General features: G+C 39.0%; 1 protein-coding gene across 8 annotated transcripts; it reads right to left on the bottom strand.

The window, feature by feature from the left end:
- Nucleotides 1-1923: 1923 nt before the first annotated feature.
- SANBR (SANT and BTB domain regulator of CSR) lies at nucleotides 1924-22945 on the bottom strand. Of its 8 annotated transcripts, none has more exons than XM_088052966.1 (22): nucleotides 22802-22945; nucleotides 19667-19832; nucleotides 17611-17797; nucleotides 14406-14499; nucleotides 14247-14318; nucleotides 13191-13429; nucleotides 12289-12347; nucleotides 11496-11656; nucleotides 10583-10669; nucleotides 10351-10461; nucleotides 8493-8616; nucleotides 8174-8326; nucleotides 7814-7989; nucleotides 7338-7437; nucleotides 6826-6858; nucleotides 6072-6171; nucleotides 4997-5091; nucleotides 4849-4880; nucleotides 4683-4756; nucleotides 3967-4055; nucleotides 3515-3606; nucleotides 1924-3104 (listed from the first exon to the last, which is right to left on the bottom strand). In XM_088052966.1, the coding sequence occupies exons 2-22, from the start codon at nucleotides 19814-19816 to the stop codon at nucleotides 3068-3070; spliced, it is 2265 nt and encodes a 754-aa protein (XP_087909092.1). In that variant the 5' UTR covers nucleotides 19817-19832; nucleotides 22802-22945; the 3' UTR covers nucleotides 1924-3067. The 8 variants fall into 8 exon arrangements, with proteins under 8 accessions (XP_087909092.1, XP_087909096.1, XP_087909095.1 ...); XM_088052970.1 differs by having other exon boundaries at nucleotides 4849-4877; XM_088052969.1 differs by lacking the exon at nucleotides 22802-22945 and adding an exon at nucleotides 20213-20261.
- Between the last annotated feature and the right edge of the window lie 1650 nt (nucleotides 22946-24595).

Raw genomic sequence — 24595 nt, 5'->3', positions numbered from 1 at the left:
ATTGAATCTATTCCTATGACAAGATAAATTTAGCATAAGTCAAGTCTTCTTTACCTCCTCAAAAATGGGACTTGATCTTGGAGGCCTTTTCCAACCTAAAGGATTCTGTGATTCCTTAATTATTAAGAAAGAGAGAAAAAAAAGCTCAGAAGACAGTGGTACAGTTTCATGAAGGCTAGTTTTCACTGAGCTGCAGGAGGAATGGCTGAAAGGTCTGTGTGTGCTGCTTTCTGGGACATCAGGAATACCTTAAGGTGTTACACTGGCCTGGAGTGGGGAGGGAGGTGCCTAAAGGGAAGCAGAAATTTCATACAGGGGCTCAAGAAAGTGTCTGATGCACAGGAGCAGTTTCCCAACACAATCCCATATGTCTGAGCACTCAACAAGAATAGGAAACAATGTTTTTTTAAAAATTGATTCCCTTCTGGCCAAGAGAAAGGTGTTACTCAGTCACATCAAACATGCCCACGCTATTCATAGACTGGGGCAACCATATGTCCTTCTCCTAACACAACATCTTTTTCCCTTGGGGCCATCACTGAAGTTAAAATTCTGTCCCTTTCTCCAAGATTTCTGGGAATCCAGGAAACAGGCACAGCTCCAGAGTGCAGTAAGTTCATTTATACCCACGTGTGACAGCAGGATATAGACTGTAGCCTTCCCAATATCCCAACTGCACAAACACAGGACATCCAAGACATCCATTTAGCAATTCCTAGAAACAGAATCATGGAAACTAATTGTATTCACAGATTTAACAGATTGTACCATTTAAGCAATCTGCACTGTGGCAGTGTAAAGCAAAGTTAAATATTTTTTAAACATAGCTTAGTCTGGCATTTTGTATACTTGGGTCAGTTGTAGTGCAGCTCACTGAGGAATTTTTAATCCAGCTTCAAAACTTGATGCAGATAAGAATTCTTATAAGTTCTTGTAGATTTGGAGCAGCTCTGCATTTAATGATATCCTGTTCTTGACAGATAAAAAGCCTGCATGAGGATGCTGCAATTTAATCACAAATACACATGCATGATTGAGACCATCAAACAACATTTATGCACATACTTAGCTCTTAAAAGCATCTATAAAAAACTCACACACTTCTTAAATTAATAATGTTTATTTCCATTAAACCAAGACAAATTTTCAAAATTAATACAAGATAAAAATTCAAGGTGGTTGGCATGGGGAAAAAAATATAAGACTGCACATCATGTATATTATTTGTATATGGTCAAAAATATTTTTGAGTAAAACAATACTGGCACGTAGAACTGGCACTTCCCCACAGAACAAAACCAGCAGAATTTTCATTTTTCTTCTAGTCAGTAGTTCTATGAAAACTAAACACACACACATGCAGCCTGCAACTTTCATAGCCAGGTTTACCATGGCAATTTGGAACAACCCTCTATCAGAAGTCATAAAATTGTAGAAAATACACTTTTTCTACTGCATTTTTCATACCTGATGGCTTTTATAGTATTTTCAACAAACAACAATCAGTTTTCCAACATTGACAACAAGTGCTTCAAACTGCATTAGTACTTGCAAACAAGCCTGAGCCATTCACAAAACATTATTTATTTGACATAGATTAAAGTACTCCTGAAAAACTGCAGCTCCTGTCCAAAATCAAAGCCGCTGAATCAAATTTTGCTTGTTGGTTTCACTGGGCTCCAAATTTGCTACAGCATTGGACAAAACATACAAGTAACACCGACTTTTAATTGTTTCAATAAAACTCTTCCACCTTGACAGCAGTATTTTCAAGTATTGCTATCCTAGTCTTCTAACACCCACTGAAAATCATCAAGAAACAAGACAAACAAAAAAAGCCCCAGGGGAGAGAAGAGCATTTCGACAAATCTCCCTCTCCTTAACCCACTCCCACCCTCCCACCCAGGAACTTGCTGACTTAATTCCAAACTCACAATTTATTGTACAGCCAGGAGTTGGAATAAGCTTTCCCTGAGCTCTCTTTCCACCTGCTTCAAAAAGTCAGAACTTGTTTCCTTGAATTCAGCCATCATTATTATTGCCATTTTCTCTGCTAATATGCAACGTATTTTCTAGGCAAGTTATTTCATTTGGGTAGCCCTGGATTTGTATTCTATTGCTCCAAATACAGAACTTGAAAGTGCATCTGACTTCTAAACAGTATTAATCAGGCAGGTTTCAGGAAGTAACTAGACCCAAAAGATCTACGTGCACAAGCCTTTGTAATGATACATTTCTGTTGCAAGATGCAGAATTAATAAGAGATCTGCTCAGTAATTTAGAGGCATAGCATCAGTTAGAGATAGAACTGCTTTGCATCACAAGGTTTGGGTTTTAGAAGGGAACAAAGCACTGTCCTGTGCAGGAGGGGTCAGGAATTAGGATGGGTACAGATTTTATATACAAGAAAAGCAAATGGTTCACATGCAAGATGTAATGCTGCACCATCATGGCATTGAGAGCATCTTTGGAGGTCTAGTCTCTACCTGCTACCCACCTTCAGAAGAGTGGGAGTTGTGTGATGTACACAAGAAAGCCCCAGAACTGCATGAAAATTTTGCTTAAACTAGTCTAAGTCACAGGTATTGTCACAGACTTTAAATGCAAATCCCCAGAAGACTGACCTAAAATGTACCATCAAATACAACACAATATAAATACACGAGGAGACGGGTTAATGCTGCTGACTGCATTCAGAATTCAGTAGTCTTGCTTTTTCCTTTTCAGTATTTCTAGCATACCAAAAGGCGTATTTGTGTCTTCCCCCATAAATAAAGTTAGTCTGATAATTTAATTTTGTAGATTTATAAAATATTTTCTATGCAACTTAACGCAATAGCCTAAAAAAGCAATTAAATTTAACTTTAAGAAATAGTATATTTACAATTAAAATAAGTACAGACCTTATCGGGTTTGCATTCATTTATAGCACAAAATAATTTACAAGGCTTAAAGTAATAAATAAGTCACTGGAAAGCTTTCAGAGATGTGCATTCTCCATACGTCAGAGTGCAGTGGAGTTTCAGGAAGCAGTAATGAGATCTGGCTAAAGTGTGTCCATGACTCTTTATGTTGGACGACCTTGACCAAAACGGGCTTTGGACCTGGGTTAAAAACACACAAGAAACATACTTACATTTTTAATGCAGGGTATTTTACATTATTAATGCAGGTTTTTGATCTGTGGGGGTGTTTTGGTTTTGTTTTACAAGGTGGATGAAGAACAGGCTAAAAGTATTGGCTAACACTTTTCTGGTTTTCCCTAACTTCCTGAAACGAAAATGATGTTGGAGCTACAGTGAACCTTCCCCCAGCTCCAAGAGTTTCATTCTCCCAGCTCTACTGGGAGACAAAGGGAAGATTTCACACCTCATATGGCTTAACCTGGTGGAAGCTGATCCATAAGTAATGTATGAAGTGAAGCGTGTTTTTCTTTAAAATATTTCTTTTAAACCCACCACCCCACACCCCCAAAAATCCATGAGTTTTTCTTGCTTTGATTTTAACATCTTACTTGGGATTCTTCTCAGCATTGCTTTGTCGTGCACTCATCTGTGCTGAGGCTTTTATCTGAGCTTCAAGTCTAGAATAAATGCCTCCTGCATACTGGAATCCAGAAAAAAAAATTTAAAAAAAAATCAAGTTTTGACATGATTTCAATGTTATCAGTGACACTAACGTTCAGCACAACCTATGGCATACTTTTGCCCATTATTACAATCCAGTACTGATTTTTTTTAAACCCATTCTATTTTCCATGAACAGTTTTTAAAAGCAGTGACCTTTAAAGATTATTTTAAACTCTAATCCTCAAAAAGTCATGCTTGGAACAAAATGAAGATTGATAAAATTAATTCTTCAGCTTAAGTATTTAATAGATGTTATTTTAATTTGTGTTTAATATTTTTGTTAACCAAGGCTCACTTCAACTCTGCAAACACTACATTTTGCCAGGACAAAACTTACTTCTTTGCTATCTTTGGACTTGACTCGATCAAGGTCTCCCAGTCTCATTTTTATTAAGTGCCCTGTGATCTCAGACATTCTTCTTTGATCTGTCAGAAATAAGAAAGGATATTTAGAATAAAGGTTTTCATGGCTACTGAACACAAGGAGGAATAGACACAGACTTTAGTGATACTGGGTTTGTAATTTTTTTTAGTTCATATAAAAATCTTGAACAACCAAGATCCTAAATCCTGCTGAATCCTCAGCAGCCTTGGCAGATACTAGAATCAGCCTGAGGCACTACACTGAGATCAAAATCTCAGGAAATGGTTTTCAGGCAGAGGATTTTTAAAACAGCAAACTCAAACAAGAGTCTCAGGAGAGATTAAAAAAGACAGAAAAAATTAATCCAATTCTGAATAGTTTTAGTCAGACTGGGAAAGAGATGGAAGTGGATGTTTATTTATCTGCACAGACAACAAATGCCACTGGGATGCAGGAAAGAAATATCTGCATGTTTTTATAATCATGAGATGACACAACTACATCTCTGTAGGTTCTGCGCTGACATTCCAAATAAAACACATAAATCACACAAACACCCCAAATCCCATTGCTGTATCTGAGATTAAATTCACCCTACAGGGGTGTAACTACATTTTAAGAAAATTAACTGGATCATGTTCTTTGCATAATATTAACTTTAGAAAAGCTAAACTCATGCAGGAACAGACCATCTTCTCTTTGAGCATCTTGGTTGAATCTCAGGGACCTGGAGGCATCCCATTTGTTCTGCTGCATGCTCACACTGCAAGAGAAAGGTGCACACACTCTTATCAGGAACGGCTTAAAAGAGGGAGATACTGAAATGTGTGGTCAAGGGCTTTGAAAATGACTCACATGAAAGGAGAAACATCTCGGGAACTTGACTGCTGAAGGAAACAAAAACACATTTAATATGGTTTTCTAAGGTCAGCTCCAAAATTTAGAGAAAATTCCTCATTATTTAAGCCAGCCAGAGGGCTTGGATTCACAGCTGTGATTTTACCTTATCAGATGGCTTCTCCCTTTTCTGAACACTAGGTGAAGAAACCACTTTCTTTGGGTGCCTGTAGGATTTCTTTAATTTCTCCTTTCTCCCTGCTAATGGAAGAAATATCTATTCATACCCTCAGATACTTGGAATTTCTCAACTGCAGAGCTATTGAAGTGTTTTTTCCTCTCTATTTCTTTCAAATAGTGTAAATTAACAGGCTGTTTTCCTTTTATTAGTGTTGCAGGCATGCTAACACTCATTACTCAAATGCTTTTTCTACGAGAAATATACAGAAACTCAAGTATGTTTTTAAAATGCAGAGTGATTACACATAACAGCACAATTTTTTTACATTTAAAAATAAGTTAATGTACGAGCTACATTTTTGATCATATTAATTCAATGACTAAATTCTGAGCAATAGCAGATCAAACAACTTTAAATTTAAATTACAAACATTTTCTTTCAAAACTTATGTAATTTTTTAAACTGGTACAATTCTAATTGCCCTTTGAGTAAAGACAAAAAGAACAAAGAACTGCCTCTCTTCCAATGAATCATTAGTAGGGTGACGAGGAGAAGTTGCTTTTTGGCTTTCCATGTCCTTAAACCCATTATCACATTAAAAAAAAATGAATTAAAGTCTTTTTTGATCATATAAAGCTTAGCTTCAATGCAGACTCAACTTTAGCTACATTAATCAGTCATTCCTCCATGTAATCAAATGACAAATCTGCAAATTTTTTTTTGCATGTAAAAGCAGCCATGTAATTTCTACCTTTTCTTCCAACATTTATTACATGAAATTTCATTAATTTGAGGGTTTCCTGCAAAATAAGTGCTTGATAATTACAGGGACTTTTCAGACATGAATAGTTTCAGCTTGTCATGTTTGCCAGGGATTTTTGATGGCACTGAGCAGTCAGATAATTTGTATCTAACCACAGAAAAACTAGGGATAAAATTCAAGTAACTTTGTGTTTTATTTTTGAAATGCCTAATATTCAAAATCTGCTTACAGAGGACTTCTGCTGCCTCAAATCCATCTGATAACTCCAGAGAGGAGGACTGTAAAGACTTGATGTACCTGGTTTCTTGCACACTTCTTCTTCATCCCCCACTTCATCCTCAGTGACCTCTGAGCCCGTGGTGTACTCCTCCTCTTCAGATAACAGTGATTGCTGTTTCTAACCAACACCAGGAAAAGCCAGAGATTAAAAGAGAGGCTGGGTTTCTATTAAATAATGATTTAATCTGTCTGGTAGGAGCTGCCATCCAGTACAGTTCCCTATCGCAGTGACAAAAGCATGAATAATTTCTAACAGGTCAGCACAGAATTATGGAAATGTTCAGTAATGAGCTGTTTGCATTTTTTGAATGTACACTAAAGTATACACTATATATACATAGTATACACTAAATATACAAACACACTAAAGTAAGTGATAATAAGTGCCCTGTAATGAGACATGATGAAGCTTAACAATGAAGACTGAAGCACCTCAGACCAGCCAAGAGAGACAGATACTCAAAAACTTGGATTTTGATTTATGTTTCTGTCAGCCTAAAAAACTATTAATAACTGATGCATGCAGTGCTAGTGTGGCTTGTTGCCATTTATAAAAACATTCAAAGGAATTTCTCATTTATATTAAGGCCAGAGTAGTATTTCACACATACCATACTTATAAAAACTGTTGCTATACTGCAACCTCCAAATTAAAGCAAAAAAATACATTTTTTGTCTCATTTGTTAGAAAACGAGACAAAAAAACATCAAAGCTAGTTCTCTGTTAGTGCAGAAGACCAAATATTTAAAATCAGTAAAATAGTTTACTAACCAGCTGCAAAGTCCAGTTCTTCAGAGACAAAAACTGTAGTCAGAAAGAGAGAAAAAGGCATGTAAGTTAAAGAACTAATAATAATCAAAATAAAAAAGTGAGAGCAATTCTAAAAATAGGAGTGGTATGTTACAGAACAGCACTCTACATTGGTAACTTCCAGGCCTCTTCCCATCTTGAACTCTAAATTTTGGTGGAATGACTAAACTAAACCAGGTTGAAAAACAATGACCAATTAAATGCAGTCAATCCATGTTTTAGTTAAGGTAAGATTAGCATTAAAAATATTTACAGCTGATTTTTTTCATCGAAAGTCAGTCCAGAACAGGAGGGAAGCTTTGTACTGAAATATTTCCAGCAACACAGGAAAAGTTTTGCTTTTTCACCAACCAGGTACTTTGTACCGACTCTACAGTGCTCAGCCAGTGTTTATTTTTATTAAAAGTTCTTGAAGAACTTCTTCAAAGAGTCCTCATTATTAGAAATAAAGAAGGAAAAGCATCAGAACTCACAGCATTGACTTCTCCAGTTTTGGGGCCCCATGGTGTATTTGGTTCTACAAGCACATCACATTCAAGGCCTTTGTCATCACCAAGCCCAATACCAGAATCACTTTGCGAGAAATAAATAAACCAAAAATAAATATTGCTATTCCACTACTTCAGAATCAGTCTCAATTTACTCAACATGTATCAAGAGAGCAGACAGACCTCCAAGTCAGCCACGTAACATTTTAATAGCAATACATTAAAATATAAAGATCACAGTGAATGCTTATGGAGGTTGAGTGACTAAAAGCCTTCTTGAAAAGTAAAAGGAAAAAGTTCTTGTTCTTCACTTCCCAATTTCCAAGCAAACAACCAAAAATAAATTACCCTTAGAAAGTCCTATGACTCATTTTGAAATGGGAGAGAACTCAAATATAACAAGGACATGTGTTCACTGTTGAAGGCTAAATTATTTCAGTAACACAATACAATGTTCTTACCTATTCTCATCCTTAGTGAAAGGAACAACTATAACATCTCTATGATGCAGCAGATCATTCAGGATCTGAGCAGTCTGAGATGGCAAAGCATCCCCCTCTTCACTTTGAGGTGGCAAAGCATCCCCATCTTCACTTTCTGGAGGTAACTCTACCATATGATCCCTCACTTTGCAGCCCTGCAATACACAGAGGCCAAAGATCAAATATTGGAGCTAATGGGAAGAACTGATTTCAGTCAGTATAATAATAAAAGCTCAACTTTTGAATTACAATCCTCACTTTGAAAAAAGGTCAGTTTTCCTAACATACTGTTGCCCACCCCACCATGTGTCCTGCTCTTTTAAAGGAGAGCTGAAGTACCTTTGGGAGGGTTGTAGGGTCAAACCGAAGAACTTTTTGGTTACAACAGGGATACACTCCTGTGCCAGTGGAGCCCAGAGCACTTGCTACACCTGGATAAAGAACCGGCTGCGAATGGTACTGGCAGTGGGAGAATTCCGTGCAGAGGAAAGACTACATTAGCAAAAAGAGAGGGAGAGGTGAGATGACCTATGGAAGTAAAAATTGTGTGCTATAAAGAATGTGTACTGAGCTTTATTACCACATTTTCCAAACTGCTTTAATCCCTGCTTCACCCCCCAAAAGTCACCTACCACAAGCCAAAGCGAAATCACCTAACCTGGTTACATCTCGAGCAGGTCAACCAGTTGACAGTCCCCCAAAGACGCCAATAAACGTCCCGCCAGGATTTCAGTTCTTCGTGAAGGCCAATTAAATACTCATGCACTTCCCAGGTTTTGTCTCTGAAAAAGCAAAACATCAGTCTTGACTGTTTTGATGCTGCCACCAGAACCATGAGGTGGAGAAAGAGCCGAAAATCTGGAAAGCTTCCAGTAGTTATAAGAGGAGGGATACAATATGAGACAATGATTACTAAATTCAGAGCATGACAGAAGAGCCTTTGTTTTTTCAGAACATCCTAAACTCACTCCTAACAAAGAATTAGAGCTTGATTCATCTCAAGATCCACATACTGCGAATTTGCAAGCTAAGATAAACATCTTCTATCTATCTGAAACACAACAATAATTACTTAGCTAAGAAATACAGTTTGAAAACACAAACTCGTGCCCTTTTGATGAAGGTGCATACCTGGCAGTTATAGTCTTAAAAATACAGGACTTGGTTCCTTCCTTGGGCTCAAATGAGATACACCTCTTCAGAATTCAAAAGAGAATATGCAACTTGCAGTGGGGCATGTTATCTCCAGAATGAGCAGATAAAATTTCCTCCCAATTTTAAGCCCTGGCCTGGACAAGTTTTGTTAAATGTGGGCCTAAGCTAGACTAAGCAAGCAGTATTTCCAGTGGGAAGTTAGTTCTAGGCACCACTAGAGGACCAATAAATAGAAACCTATTTTTAAATCATTAAAGATAGAACTGTATTAGCTCCTGAGCCTGAATTCATTAGTGGGCAGCATCACTTCTCAGTGAACATATTCTGTGTAGCAAAGCATCATAAGTAGCACAAGGCAAATAATTAGAATCCAGATAATCCTCTGAGTAACTTTAAAGCCCTGCACACTTATCAGCTGGGAATTGCAGAGCAGCCACATACACTCAGCTTAAGTGAAGTAATACAATTAATGAATTTTATGTGACTAATCACCAATGACCTTAAATAGGTCAGGACAGGGACACAAGACTTGGTTCTATGTAGATATTAGGCAGAACTTAACTCCAAACCTTGGAATAACTGGTGGGAGCTGATATGGAACTGTTTTGGTTGTTCTGAACAAAATGGATCTGATGAGAAAGGTCTCCTGTCATTAATCTCCCACCATCCTCCTTAAAGGGGGCATGTGGGGAGGGAGGGAGCAGCAGCTAATCATGGACTCATCTTCATTAACAGGAGAATCCAGCTGTTCACAGCCATAGATCAGGCAGACAGAACTCAGTTAAACATTTGTGCCAAATGAATCAGGCTTATATACAGAACAGGTCCTGCAAGCTCCTCTGACAAATACTTCAGGAACAGAAAAACAACTGGCTAAGTTTATTTATAGCAGCCTTTAAGCAGGTTGAGCGTTTGATCTGACAGTAGAAAGTCAGACTAGAAAATCCTCTTCAGCCGTTCTTTGCTGACATGGTAAGGTCTATCTTTCACTAAAAAAACTTGCAGAAATGCAGCATTTAATTCAATCTGTCATCAACTGCATACACCTTAAAATCATCTGATGTAAGAATTAGCTGAGTATCTTCTATTTAAAGCAGCACAACCCAAAAATAGCCCTCCCAGTAATCATGGCTGCAGTTTTCCCATTTCCATTCAGCAGCAGCACTGCTGAATGAATTTCCGTAGTACATCATCACAATCACACCCCATTTTTTGCTAGGTAATACAAGAAATTGAGATGCTTCATACACTCTTCACATATCTGTGACTTAATTTTGTAATGTATCCGAGTATGTAAGTATTTCTAAAATCACCCAAAATCAGAATTGAAGAAGCATTTTATATATGTACATATTCACTACCTTATATGAACATAGACAATATTCCCATGTTGGTCTATGTTGATTTTTCCTGGTACACAAGGAATTCTCCTTTCAGTTTCTTTGGTTAGCAGCTTTTTACATAAACAACACCTAGATTTATAAAAAAAAAGAGAAAGAAGGACAGAAAGAAAGAAAGCACTGGAGTAAGAGCAGGACTTCTAAACACAGGGACTGTCCTTGTTATTGAAACCACCATATAAAAAGCCCATACCTGTATAAAGTTGCTGCATTTCCTCTAGAATCTGGATTTACATACTCTGGATCAAACAGTCTCTCAATCTTCTTGCAGAAAAGTTTACTATTAATGACAGCAACACAGCTCACCCATTAGAAAAAAACCTGAAAATTGCTTTATGTATAGTGATATTAACAATCGCATTCTGATAAGCAAAGTCATTCACAGAATCTAGATTTTAATATAATTTTCCTTTAAATTATCATGTTAATCTCGTTTTTACACAAGGTTGACAAGTGATACTTCGATTTTTTTTTCTTTATTAAAATGCTTGCCAGTGTTAACTGCCAGCTTCTACCTTAACTAAAAGACCTTTTATTAGTGAGTATTGCTGTGAAATTGCACTTCATTCTAAAATTAAACCTTCATCCCTATGGACTAAAATCCTCCCTTCCTTTCACCTTGCTTGCCTGTCAGTCTGCACTCCAGTAACTGGCCCTTATCTTGATACTGAGCTGAGGTCCTGATGTTTGAAAGAACATTCCAGCACAACTATTCAGCCTCCCAGCCATCCTGAATTCTAAGTCCAAACACCTGAGTTCACAGGATACTGAAGCCAAAACATTCTCTACCAATAAGGAGCATGTCATCCCATAAAAGGTTTCTCACCCTAATCTTGGCTCCCATGGGAGAATTCATAAATTATTTGCCCATGCCATGCTCCTAGTGTGGCCTTTCCTTTTGCTCGTTTCCTGTAAAAGCTCTTTCGTTTTGCTCAAAATTTTAATATAAAATTCTGAACTCACACCATTTTATCCTGCATTAAAAATACATTCCATGAGAATATATATAACATACAATTTCAAACTGCACAGTCTTAGGTGTTATGAAATATGATCCCAAAGCCCAACAGCACTTCAGAGGTGTATTACAGGGCAAAAGAAGTTACCTCTTAAATTTGTCTCTTTTGTCCTTCAGCTCTTCCACCTCGTTGTGCCTGAAGAGATCAGCAATGTGCGTAACAAGATTAGCGTTGATACAGTTCATGTTACATGGTGTGGCTACAATAGCATTCATATTTTTGTGACAATAATGAATACATTTCTCTACCTAGGAAAAATAGAAATATGAAAGTTAAGGAATTCTAGACAGAAAACCCCCATACTAATTGCTTCAAGATTTTAAGTGCGATGTTTTGGAAAACTATTTCAGTTCAACTTAAAAATAAAAAACAAGCCTCAGATTTGCCTAAAGGAGACGCTGAATTAAGATTACTTAGTTTATGTTCTCCTCCAAAAAATTCAGTAACCTTCCAATTGCTTGTTAAAATAGAAGCACAAAACACATGGATCCCAACTTCAACATCTGTGCTTTACTGTGGGTCACCCCAATGACAGAACTTTTGACAAACATTTTAACAAAGTCAGCAGTTATTCCTTATACAGAGCTAGAAAATCAGATCCTAAATTGCAGGCATATCATTCATGTGAAAAGGATATAAAACAAGCACTCTAGATCACACTATCACATTTAGAAATAATTTAAGTTTTACTGCATCGAGATTCTGCAAATATTGGAGTACTGACTGCATGGAATAGGAAAAGTGTTAAAAATCTCAAAATGTTCTCATTGCAGCACCTGTTTATGTAACAGCCAAAGCACAACAAACAAGCTGTTAAGACACCTGGTAATTAACTGTGCCCTCATGCCAGAAAAATCAATCAATCTTTCTTAGTACTTACTAATGAATCCATCTTCAAAAACTCAGAAGAAATAAGGATTGAGATGACATTTGATGGTTCTAGAAGGCAACAGAACAAAGGCAGGGGTTTTTAGATGGATTTTTTTTTTGTAATTTCATATCCCATCCCTTCCTCTTCATATTTAGCATCTGTGTTAGCTATTATTTTAGCAATCAACTTGTCAGTCCATCTTCTAGTATACAGAACCTTTTAACCATCTTAAGAAATAATTTTTTGGTTTACCATTTCAGTGGCCAGACTACAATTATAACCTGGAAAATTTGTTAAAAACGGGAACCTTATTAAAATTCGAAAATGAGGCTTCACAGGGACACAATGACTAAACAATTACATAAGATTATCTTCCATCTGTAGCCATCACATCCAGCTGAGATTTTTTTTCAAGATAACCCTCACATTGCAAGTTACAAACAAAGAAAATAGTTACATTTTAAAAAGTGGTAGCAAAGGCTCATTAAAAAATTAAAAACTTGTCTCAAAATCCACAAAGGCTCTTCTACCATTGTATTGGATTGTACTGAAATTGTAGAAAACGTTGCAATTGTACCAACAAGGAGCAGAGGGGAAACAAACAAACTAATCATCAGCACTTAAAATCTACCACTCTGTCCTTGGTCGGAAGAGGTCTGAAGAGTCTTAATTAAAGACATCACACCCCAAAATATATTAGGGCTTTTTTATTGCTTCAGCTTTCAGCATGTTTCCTCAAAGCTGTCAGTGCTGGCAAAGCAGAGCCTTCTGCTGAAATGACCAGAGGATCTCTGTTGCAATACTCTAACAACTGACAACAGTCAGAAACAGACTGAGGATGAACTGCATCAAAACCATTTATCTTCAATTAATACAGAACTAACAAACTAAAAGAAATTATCTGCTTTTACCTAAAGTAGGCATTTCATTAGCCTCAAACTCTTTGGAATTCCTTTTGACGTATCTTATCAGCCAGTCAAAGATGTGAACGTCACAGTGCACGGAAATGTCCACCTCCTCCCAGCGCTGGGCATCCACTGACAGGTACTCAGCAAAGTATTTCATCTCTGAAATCAAGAGGTCTCGAGGACACACAAAATCTTCTTTGAGGTTTTTGGCTTCATCACACACATGGATCACCATATTCGGCCTCAAAAGAAAAAAAGCCACAAAGCAAATTAGGAGCCTAAGCCAAGCAGGACATCAAATCCCAACGACCTCATCTCCAATTCTGTTCCATGCATTGCAACCCAGATGTCACCAACAGGGTTTTATTAACAAGGGGAAAACAAATTGTGGTTATTAACTATTAATAGAAACTATAGTTGAGTAGGTGAAGAAGACAGAGGCATATCCTCTACAGATAATCAGAATGATTTAATAAGGCAGCAGAAATAGAAAATTTCTAGCTCCATTCCTCAGTTTTGTTACCTGTTTGTTATAGGATAGTACCTGAATTACATGGAGAACTTATTTTTTCTCCCTTCTTAATTTCTTTCAAAGAATAACCAGATATGGGTGCCTAAATCACTGAGGCATCAAGGACAGTAACAGCAATTTTTATCAGTGTAAATTAAGAATTGGTTTATTACATATTAAAAATCTCTATTTCTTAAGAAATGCTCAAAGCTAGAATCAGTAAATGCTGCCTCTACAGAACATTATTCTATGTGTATGTAATTATATAGTGTGGAAAACAGGGATATGTGATGGAATAAAAGTGACCTGGATGCCTACTGGAAGCCATGGGAAAATTTCATTTACAGCTTTCTTTTCCTGCTTTTACACAGGATAAACCTATGTTCAAGAGTATTTTTTAAAGTGCAATTGAGCATCAGTCCTGTTTCATTCCTTTATAAAACCAGGTATGTTTCTCATTCCTGCCACAGCAGTGATCAATCACCCAGAGGAACAGTATGCACAGATTTATAAATATCTTATTGCACACAACACATTCTCAAACCAACTCCTTGAATTTCTGTAGCAATGGAAGGTTTCCAAACTTCTTATTCATTAGGCTGTTTCCAGCTGTTTTCTTTCTGGTAGTAGATAAATAACAGCAATTTAGACGTCTTTCTGTCAATTCTACAATCCCCTAGATAACAAACACACAAAGCTCTTCTTACCCCTGGGTTTCATCAGTGCTTTCTCCACTGTTATGTACAGGACCTTTCTCAGATTCTGAAGAACAGCTCCTTGTGGAGGCTGCACTGGGTCTTCCTTCAATGTAAGGAAAAAAGGCTGCATTAGAACAAAAGCTCCTGATCTTTTGCTCTTCAGCATCTTGGAAATGCAACTGAAGTACGGCTGTCACAGTGGAGCAATGGCACAGCTAGCAACAAATCTGCTTCCATAAGGGCTACTAAACAATCCAGATTCCTGCTCTGAGTGCCATGCATGGGAACTCACAGCATTGCTGGCTTGCCCAGACACTTGGCTACAAATCCAGATCACTCCTGGCTCAACACTGAGCATGAGACACACTGCCTCCAGCACTTCCTTCTGGGAATGTGACCCATCCCCTTAGCTCTTCTGGTCTGCTTTGTGGGACATGGCTCCTAAGCCCCTGCCACATCAAAGCTTCTGCCAGGACATAACTTGAGAACAATCCCACTCCTTACCACGTGCCAGCTTTGGAAATAAGCAGTTTCCAAAGAGAAGCACAGAAAACACTTAGGGTGTGTTTGTTTTTGCTACATTTCTCACACATATGGCTTAAACCAGCTGATCATATCAAACAATGTTCAAAGAGAGCAGACCATGAAATTTGCCTGGTCCTAGAGCACTGAAGTTGTTCCAGGAACAAAGGACAGATGCACTTCAAATAACTGGTCTTCACAAAGGCACTACCAGCAGTGGAAAGTGCACACAACAACCTAGTGAAGCTCAGGAGTTCAGTCACCAAATCCACAGAGCTCTGGATCAAGGGTTAAAACAATGAAGGTCTTCACCAGCTGTGCATGGATTGCTGCAACATGGAACTTCAGTGATCTTGCTTAAAAGTCGGAAAGATCATTATCTTTTTAAAACAATGCAAGGGCACATATCTGTCTTCCATTGAAAACCCATAAGGTGGTGATTTTCCATGATTATGCCATTCTCTCAGATTTCTGGGAGTTCCAGAAGCATCATCTCCCTTCTAAGTAATGTAAGAGGCTGAAGAAGATTAAGACAGACCTCTTCATCTAATGGCTGAGCAACTACAGCAGACTGACAGCAAAAATTATATGGTGCAGAACACAGCAGTTATGCCCCTCAGGAAAGCAAAATTACTGCACTGGAGGCAAAAGAAACAAAACTTTCTCCAAAGGTGCAGCCAAAGGTGCTTGTACAGTTTAGTCTTAGTAAGGCCTTAATATGAGGGAGTACAGTTAACAGAAGGGAGAGATTCACTCCCAGTAAAATCTTGGAAAAGGCTGCTCCAGCCACAGCTTTCTGGGCAGCCATCCTCACTGCAGGTGAGGTGGGAGCCCTGGGCTGCAATCAAAGGTTTGAGTTATAAAAGAAGGGACTGTGAAAATACATGGTATGAAAGAGTTCTGTCTGAAAATATATTAACAAGTTCATTGTGATCATGGTGAAGTGATTTATTGAAGGCAATAAGTCTGAAAAGAATATGCAACACAGCCAAATTAATGAGGACATCTGAACTTCACCACGCGTATCTTTTTCTTCTCACCACTAAAGGTTACAAATTGATTAACTTTTGAAACCTTGTAACAAATACTTCAGGTGACAGGCTATCCTCCCTGCTTTTTTACTGTCATGAGATGCAATCAGAGGGACTAACCAGCAGTTTGCCTTGCAATTAGCAAGTATTAAATGAGCTTTTATGACTCGGCCAAAACCAGAATCCAGCTCAGAATGAGTATGGTCTGATTTGCTTTTTCTTGGTGTTACTCGTGACTACAAACAAAGGCAAACAAGCCCAAAATTCTTGATCCTAACAATAAACTAATGTGAATAAATCCACTAGGAAGCAATTAATTAAACAAAAAACATTTACAAATAGGATTGACTCAAATCCCCAATTCTGAAATGTAGAAGTACCTCACAAATACTAAGAAGGCGAGTTCACCCAAGCCTGTGAGAAATAAAGATTAATTACCCTAATTTCCTATCAACAAATTACACTCAAACAGGGCAAATTATTTATCCAAAGTCACAAAGAAAACAGATAACAATCTCAGGCTAGGATCTTGTCGAAGAAAACATTACATTAGTGGACTTAACTGCATAAATACTCATTACATGTATCACACTGTTAAAAAGAAAACATGCACTAATTGTCTAATGAGTTCTAGAAGCAGAGTTAGCTCCTTAACTGCCTACTGGGAAGCAGCTAATCCTGTAAACAGGGACCTGTGGGTGCCAGCAGCATTTATCCCACATCAGGCATGGAACCACATAATTGAAAGCTGATGGGAAACACTTTCAGTCGTGACACTCCATTCCAATATCATCCCTTGATTAGAGTTATTAAAAACATTTTATTCAAAGTTCCAACAGCTGTTTTCCTGCTGCAAACAGGACAGTGAAAGCTGTAGTAAAGGACATTTTAACAGAGAACACGTTGTTTAGATGCTTCACTGTCATCTTAATTTTTAACACAGAAATTATTTATTCATCACTGAAGCAAATTTCTCATGCAAATGCATTTACCAAGTTCTAAAGTCACTGGAACTTCTCTGTACTGAAAATCAGAGAATAACACACATTTAATTACAACTTCTGACAGAAGTAGTACTAAAGGAATTGTTAACAATATTTGATTGTGCTATGATTGAATTTACAACTATGGGGTTTGGTCCTCTTCTGCCCAATAATTACTGGGACACATAATTGACTGAGACATTTTATGGCATCTCAAGATAGTCCTGAAGCATAAATTAGCTACATTTTGTTCCAACTCCTCTGTACCCATCCATGGCAAACACAGGGCTTGTATCTGGGAGAGGAAGGTTTGCCCTCGAGGGATCACCCCCTCAGCTTCCTGCAGCTTTTCTTCACAATACTCTCCAGTTACTTTAATAATGCTGCTTAACCTGACTTCAAATGGCTGTAGGGTTAACAGCACACCACCAAAAATCCTAAACAGAATCCAGCAGAAGGATTTACGCCTCTTGGAAGGACAAATTATCACAAGTACCCAAGCAAACATTGATTCTTAAACTAAACTAATGGCAAGTGCCTTGTTGTATGCACTACATTCATACTTAACTCTCCAAAGAGGAACGACTATTATTCCTGGGTGGACTTAGCCACTCAGGACAGAAGCATGCACATACTGATTATCAAAGCCAATATATTTCAGAATGACTAAAAACATACCAGTTATAGTAATGGAATCCTGCCCAATAGCAGGCTCCTGAAACTCTGTCTGTGAATCGAGCAAGGAGGATTTGATGTACGTAGCTAAAGTTTCCACAGGACTCCCACCAGCAGCCATCAGGGGATTATATTGGTTGTCAACAGGTGAACTTCCACTGCTTTTTAGTTCATCAAACCTTTTTGCACACTGTCACAAGATTAAATGATAGGACAATGAAGCAGTAGCTTTCAGCACATTTTTAATAGCTATGATTTGAGATGGATACTGTATTGCACATTTTTGCATGTGAAAGTTATCAGTTACTGATATCAAACTCATAAATGCTTCCTATTTAGTGATATCAGCAAAGTACGTAAATACACAGCAAAATAAGAGTTACCATAATTAAAAGATTCTAATAGAGAAAAAATTAGATAGAACCTGTTTCAACATCCATTTCCTTAAACCCTGTGCTTCTAAGCCCAGTTTTCAAAGAGAAAGTTATGGGGAAGGGTTTGAATTCTCGTTTTGTAACTAGTATTTTTACCATAAACACGGTCAAATGTTATCAAGAGTGGCTATAGTAATTGATTCACAATTATTATTATTTTACTTTACGACTATCATTGCAATGTGGACAAAAGGCACTGCTGCTTTCCACTGCAATTCTATGAACTTCCCATCACCTGTTTTTGATGAACTAGAAAGTCTTTCCATTCTATAAATTTATTCTAACACAACCAGAATTATAGGTTTGGTTCAGCAAAGTCCTACACAGAGGTAACTTGCACATACAAATAAATCTACTTAATTCTACAGGTGCTCCTCCTGTGACACAGCTGTTGGGCTCCATTAGCAGCTGTTTTCATTTATTTATTTTGGGTTGAGTTAACAGACTTTGCTTCATGCCAGGGCCACACAGGGACATCCTTCTGATATCCACAGTGTCTCAAATTTGTGATGCCAGTCACACGTATACAAGGGATAAATAAAGGGATATCTGTACTTTTATGTAACTGCCTTAAACAGAGACTTCACATATTTGAGACATTTAGTTCTTTAAAAACAGAGTAATCAGACATGTACTAATCAATAGTATGAATCAATTTGAGGAGAGGGCTCGCTTAGAGTGTTATTTTATCTGCTTAACGCGCACAGTGCTGTCTGCACATTGAAAGGTGAACAGCAGAGACGTCCCCAAGCACTCAGCCAGGCACTTGAAAGGCAGTAACATTCCACAGAAGCTTCTACACCCAATCCTTTATTTTTATGTTCAAAATACAAGGTTATAGCAATGCCCAATAGCACTGCTATAAATGTGAGCTGACACACTTGATTAGGTTTGCAAGCAAGTCAAGACCACTGGCTTGCTTTCTTTCAGCTTTGCTGAATCACAAGGGTAAAAGACTTTTCTTAGTTTACACCCTTCTCAGAAATGAAAACGCCAAAATTACTATTTAAAAAAAAAAAGCATTTTACTTTCAATCCAGAAAGAGAAGTAATTTTACAGAGGTTCTTCCAACTCTACTCCAGCAAAAGAAAGAAAAATCCACATCTGGAAGGATCAAAAAAGAAGCAACTGCACTCTTTACCTAATAGAGATCTGTAACCCCTCCTTGGTTAGAGCTGGAACAACAAGTATAGAGAAAACTAGGTTTTGAAAACTAGGTTTTTAAAAAGTAGGAAACTTGGTTTCCTAGCAAGGATATTACAACCTGCACAGGGTTAGTGCGTACTGGCATCGTTTCCACACAAGTCTTAGTTATGGAGTTTGGAATGCAGTAGCACAGCTACCTTTTTTAAAATCCACTTTTAATTTTTCCTTTCTGGTAATTTTTATTCTTATTCTGTAGAAGTTCTAATGAAAGACAATTCAGAAAGCATTTCTCAATGTTCAGGTTCTGTAGAAACAAAATAAAACTCCCCACTTCTTTTCAATCTACTGCTTATTTAATATTTTCAATTAACTGCAAATTACTTTAGGAAAAAAACCCCTTAACTTCAATTTCCCTCCCTCCCCCCTTGAAATGTTCTCTTCTCCATAAAGCATTTAAGTTCTTTTATTAGAGAACTCACTTCTTTGGATGTGTATCCTGGAACCAGCCTTGCCACACTGTCCCAGTTGATAGGCTGAGGAACACCAACTAGGGAACACAGGATCATATCCAAAACCATTTGGTTGTTGTCATAGGGGAAGTTATTGTTTTCTGAGAATCCACGACTCATCTTTGGCTACTTAAGCCTAGAAAAGAAAGAGTTTTTAGCAAGTCTCACCGCATAGTTTGCTAAAGCTTGATCTACTTTTACCCATAAATTACTGGGGGAAGTGTTTACCACAGCATTAAAGTCAAGTACTGAGGCTTTTTTGACAAAGTTTACATATTCTCAAAGCCCTGAGGGAGAAGCAGATGTGTAAAACGTACCAAACCCAGCCCAAGAGCAGCAGGTATTATCCACAGTTCCTCTGAGCTGCCTCTTTCCAGAGGGGAAATCACACCTCTGAGGCCTCAGAGACAAGAGAACACAACAGAAAGGCTTCAAAAATCTCAGAATAAACAGCCTAAGTTACAGAGGGGCATTTTAATGTAAATTTACTCACATTCAAGTACAGTTCCCACAAACCTGCTCTCGGCTTTCTCTCCTCTTGCTGTGCTCATCTGCTCAGCACACCTGACTGCCATTATTTAGAAGTCAAGCAACAAGAATACCAGTTTAAGGGCCATCAACACTTCGGAGCCAGGAAACAGCACCTGAATCTTGTTCAACTCTCATCCCTAACACCTGACATTCCTAACTCCTTATTAGCCACGATTAGCAGTTCCAAAAACCTTTTATTCCTCAGCTTCAAGCTGAACACTAGAACAAAGCATATAAGAACAGCAGAAAACACTTTATAAAACAGGATTATATTTAGGTTGGTTTTTTTTGTTTCTCTAAATGGATTTTATGTATAGCACCAGGGAACAGAGTAAAAGTTCAAAGTACTAATTTGGTTTATGCTGGGAAAGAACTCCAGACATTAATTAAGAGTTTAATGATCAAGTAACACATGGCCAAAGAGCTCAGGAGGGACTTAGAAGTACTTAATAACAGAACTTAAAAGCCACACACAAATTTTTGACTTATAAAGCAAGAATTATAGATAATTTGAGAGAAAATACACCTAGATAATACCTGATAACTTATTACTAAAAGCATCCTGTACACAGATGCTTCTTTTGCACCACTCTCTAAAAGAAAAGATGCTTAAAATACACAAAATAGCCCTGATTTTTCTCTCTCTAGAAGCTGTTCCAGCCCTTTTTTCTGCTTGTTTTGTTGGTAGAAACAGAAATCACAGCAGCAGGTAACTGTAAGCTTTCATCCTCTCAAAAGAGCAACTGAATTAAATCAGAAGGAAAAAAACCCAGAACCCATTCAGAGAATCCTTTGCTTTCCCACAGTCGTGAGATTTAAAAAGAAGAAAAACAGCCACAAAACAGAAGACAGGTCCTATAGAAAATTTCATACCATTTTAGCAATTCTGTCTAAATGAAAGCTGCTGTAAAATACACCAAATAGCCAGTTTTAAAATAGAGAGGTCCTCACAGATTATACAAGCCCAAAATTCCAAGTAAAATAGATGCCACTATCAGGCAAAAGTGGATCAGTCCCTGAAGTCACTGTGTCCTTATCCCTCACCCTGAGAGCACTTTCAAGCAGTGTCACAGTGGTGATTCTGTGGTGGAGACTTCTCTCTCTCAGTGTGCAGACAGATGTCGGTAGCAATTACATTTCAGCCCCTGAACAGCTCCCGTTTCTGCTGTCAGGAGGAGAAATAACCGGGCCAGAATAGGTCAGCACCAGGGGCAAACCCAAGTGATTATGAAACACAGAGCTGACTTCTTGTGCTAGCTCATACACATGGAGCAGCTGGTTTAAAAATATGTTTGGATGAGATAAGTAAATGATGGAGTATTATAATCCCATGGTTTCCCACCATAAAATAGGCTTAATGCGAGTAAAATTACCAGCAACGTCAATATTCCATAAATCACCATTTTGAGGGCTACTGCTATGGGATGATTACACTGGGTAATCAAAGAAAGGAAAACAGAAGGAAAACCTTTTTTTTTTTTTAAAAACAAAAAAAAAAGGAGTCCATAATTTGCAGGGAACAATTCTGAGTGCTTCAGTGATAACAAGTTTACTACACACCAACCCTGTGGACCATGAAGCAACCCAAGCATGAAAGGCTGACAGGTGCTCTAAAACATGCTGACACATTCAGAGAGAATCAAGTCTTTGTCTCTCATACAGGTTTCTTTATTTGCTTATTCTGCACATTAAAATACAGTTCTGTATATGCTTGTCACTGCAAAGACAAATGAGGGAAGACAATTACAGGCAGACAGAAGTATTTTTATTTATACTCTGGAAAGAGCACGGGATTTCTCTTTGCAGCTTTATACATGACATTCAATATTTGCCTTTTTGTCCTTTAGGAAACCCTGTTGGAAATATAAAGACACGTGCAAGATTCTGTCTCATGCAAGAACTCTTTAAAAGCAGCAACATAAAGCCTGTAATAAATCACATTCTTAAGAGAAAAAGCAACTTCTACAGATTCTCTCTGCTCTGTTACTGCAAGGAAAGCTCAGGTTAACCTCTTCCTCCACTATGAAAATTGGAGAAAAAAAAAGTTCCCAAATTATTTAACTCTGACCAACTCATTTGAGACGCACAACATAGAAAGATACGTGAGAACAGGAATTCATATTAATACTAGAATTTCAAATCAAGTGGTGCAAAGGATTCCCGAGTTAACTCATTATGGAAACACACAATCTGTTTAGTTTTTGGTTTTTTTTTATTATTTAAAGCAAATCATAGAAAGTTATTTTTTAATGAAGAATAGATGAAGAACTACTACCCCTTGCACGCGCACAACCTGAGGGAAGGTGAAGATGGTGGGATGGGCACGAGGTTTCCATCCACAGCCCTGAGACGCAAGGAAGTGATGGTGCAGAATGAGGCGGGGGAGAGGAACAACAGCAACTTTGCAGCTTGCCCACGTACCAGCCAACATTAAAAATTATAAAGCGTTTAAATTAAAGAAATAAAAACCGGTCTCAGACACCCTACAAGTGCAGCAGCCTCAGAGCGGGGACACCGACGACCCCCCCGGGCGCTCTCCACCGGGACCCCTTCCGGGCGCTCTCCCGGGTTTACCTGGCGGTTCCCAGGCGCGGGGTCAGCGGACGGGACAGGACGGGCAGGGGCTCCTCCTTGTGACGTGCTGGGGCAGCAGCGCGACGGGGGCTCGGCTCCACCGAGGTCCGAGCGGGACCCGCGGGCGCCCCGTCCGCACCCGCTGCGCCGCGCCCTCAGCTGCCGGCGCCGCCCGGCCCCGCCCTCAGGGGAGGGGCGGGAACGCCGTGAGGGGGGGCGGGCCCCGCCAATGGGCGCGGGGCGGATGACGAGGCCACGCCCCCTCGCGCCGGGCACAGCCAATGGGGCGGCGCGGAGCGCTCCCGCCCCGGGCAGGCGGCGGCCCCGCCTTGCCGCAGTGCAGCGGCGGCGGCAGGGCCCCCTCTCGCCCCGCGCGCGGCGTCCGGTCGCCTCGGCAACGCGCCGCCCCGCGCGGCGTCACGGTGACGTCACGACGCGCCTCGGACAAGTGACTTCGGTGTCCCTCACTGCGGCGGGTGGTGACGTCACGGCGGCAGCGGCCTCGCTCCGTGTGACGTCACGCCGCCCCTTCTCCCTCCGCTGCTGCATCGCCCAGCTCATTTGCTACGCTGTTAACCATAAAACCCAGTAGCAGAACACTGCAATTAGAGCTAATGACACGGAACAGCCCAAACACTGGGAGTGGCCACCACAGTTACTCCGCAAAGGCTCAGACTGTTTTTGTCCCAATCCTGTTTTTTCACCCACACTGTTTGATTCCTTCTGCATGTCTACTACTGTATCAAGTATTCCCAAACATTTTCAAATTACTTCCTGGGGGAAGCCACCCGTGCCTGATAAAGACCAGCCCGGATCCCCATTTCCCACACAACAATCCTTCCCAATCCCGCTGCTAAACTCTGTTCTTTGGTGGTAACTGGCAAAAATCAAGGACATTAATAATTTTCTTTCCAAAAATTTCACTTGTAAACTCTGGAATAGTACAATGAACACAGAGAATGCAAAAAGAAAACACAGAAAAAATCAGAAAAAATTATTCCCCTGATCTAGAGAAGTGTCTGAAATCTAAATTCTCTAAGTCTGTCTAAAAGCTTCCCGTAGGGAAAGCCAAACCCACTGATTTCATACCACCCCACAGCCAGCCACAGAATGAGCTAATGCTGGAATATTGCTGCATTATGATGACATCCAGTTATTTAATGAGGAATGGAAAAATGATGGTATGTCAGAGAGCTGAAACAGGTTTATTAATTAATCTCTGCTGTTCAGCAGAAATTCGGACCCCCCTCCCGCTTATTTTTTAAATTATGAAAAATATTACAATCAGTATTTGAGAATAAACAAAAAAATCAGTATCTTAAATTTTACTCATATGCTGTTCTGGAGACTGTGCTAGATCAGTCACAATAATTCAAGGGTAATAGAACTAACTATCTCTTTGTATTTTTCATTTCTAGAACCACAAGACTGTGTTTATACTCTGACAGCATAAATAATCCCCGTCATTTGCTCAAGTCTGATAGTTTTGTGACTATTGTGAAATTTAGGGAATTGCTCATAGCAGGTAAGAAAGAGCCAGAGGTGCCCTGCACTGACATCATGCCTCTGTTACCAGTCAAACCAGTTACACCAGAACACTTGTTCCAAGGAGAGATTATCCAGCTGTTTGAGGGCTGAGCTCCACATGGCCACAGAACCCAGGGGACAGATTTACCAGCCCAAAGCTGCTTCAAACTGCTCTGCAAAGGAACCAGTCCAAGATACTAGGAGAAAAGGACAGGTCTCACCACCTGTGGACACACACAAATTACTATTTGCCTTTACAACCCAAAA

The sequence above is a fragment of the Pseudopodoces humilis genome, chromosome 3 (genome assembly GCF_049639895.1).
Source record: "Pseudopodoces humilis isolate 2021_Gansu_Grassland_sample_001 chromosome 3, ASM4963989v1, whole genome shotgun sequence".
NCBI lineage: Eukaryota > Metazoa > Chordata > Aves > Passeriformes > Paridae > Pseudopodoces > Pseudopodoces humilis.
This window is presented reverse-complemented; position numbering and strand designations above follow the sequence as displayed.

Excerpts from the sequence above, each read along its gene's own strand:
- SANBR (XM_088052966.1), bottom strand. The coding sequence starts at position 19,816 with ATGAGTCGTGGATTCTCAGAAAACAATAACTTCCCCTATGACAACAAC. Across the intron at positions 7,990-8,173 it reads ACCCTACAACCCTCCCAAAG|GGCTGCAAAGTGAGGGATCA; the intron begins GTACTTCAGCTC and ends TGTGTATTGCAG. Across the intron at positions 3,105-3,514 it reads AATGCTGAGAAGAATCCCAA|GTCCAAAGCCCGTTTTGGTC; the intron begins GTAAGATGTTAA and ends TTTTTAACCCAG.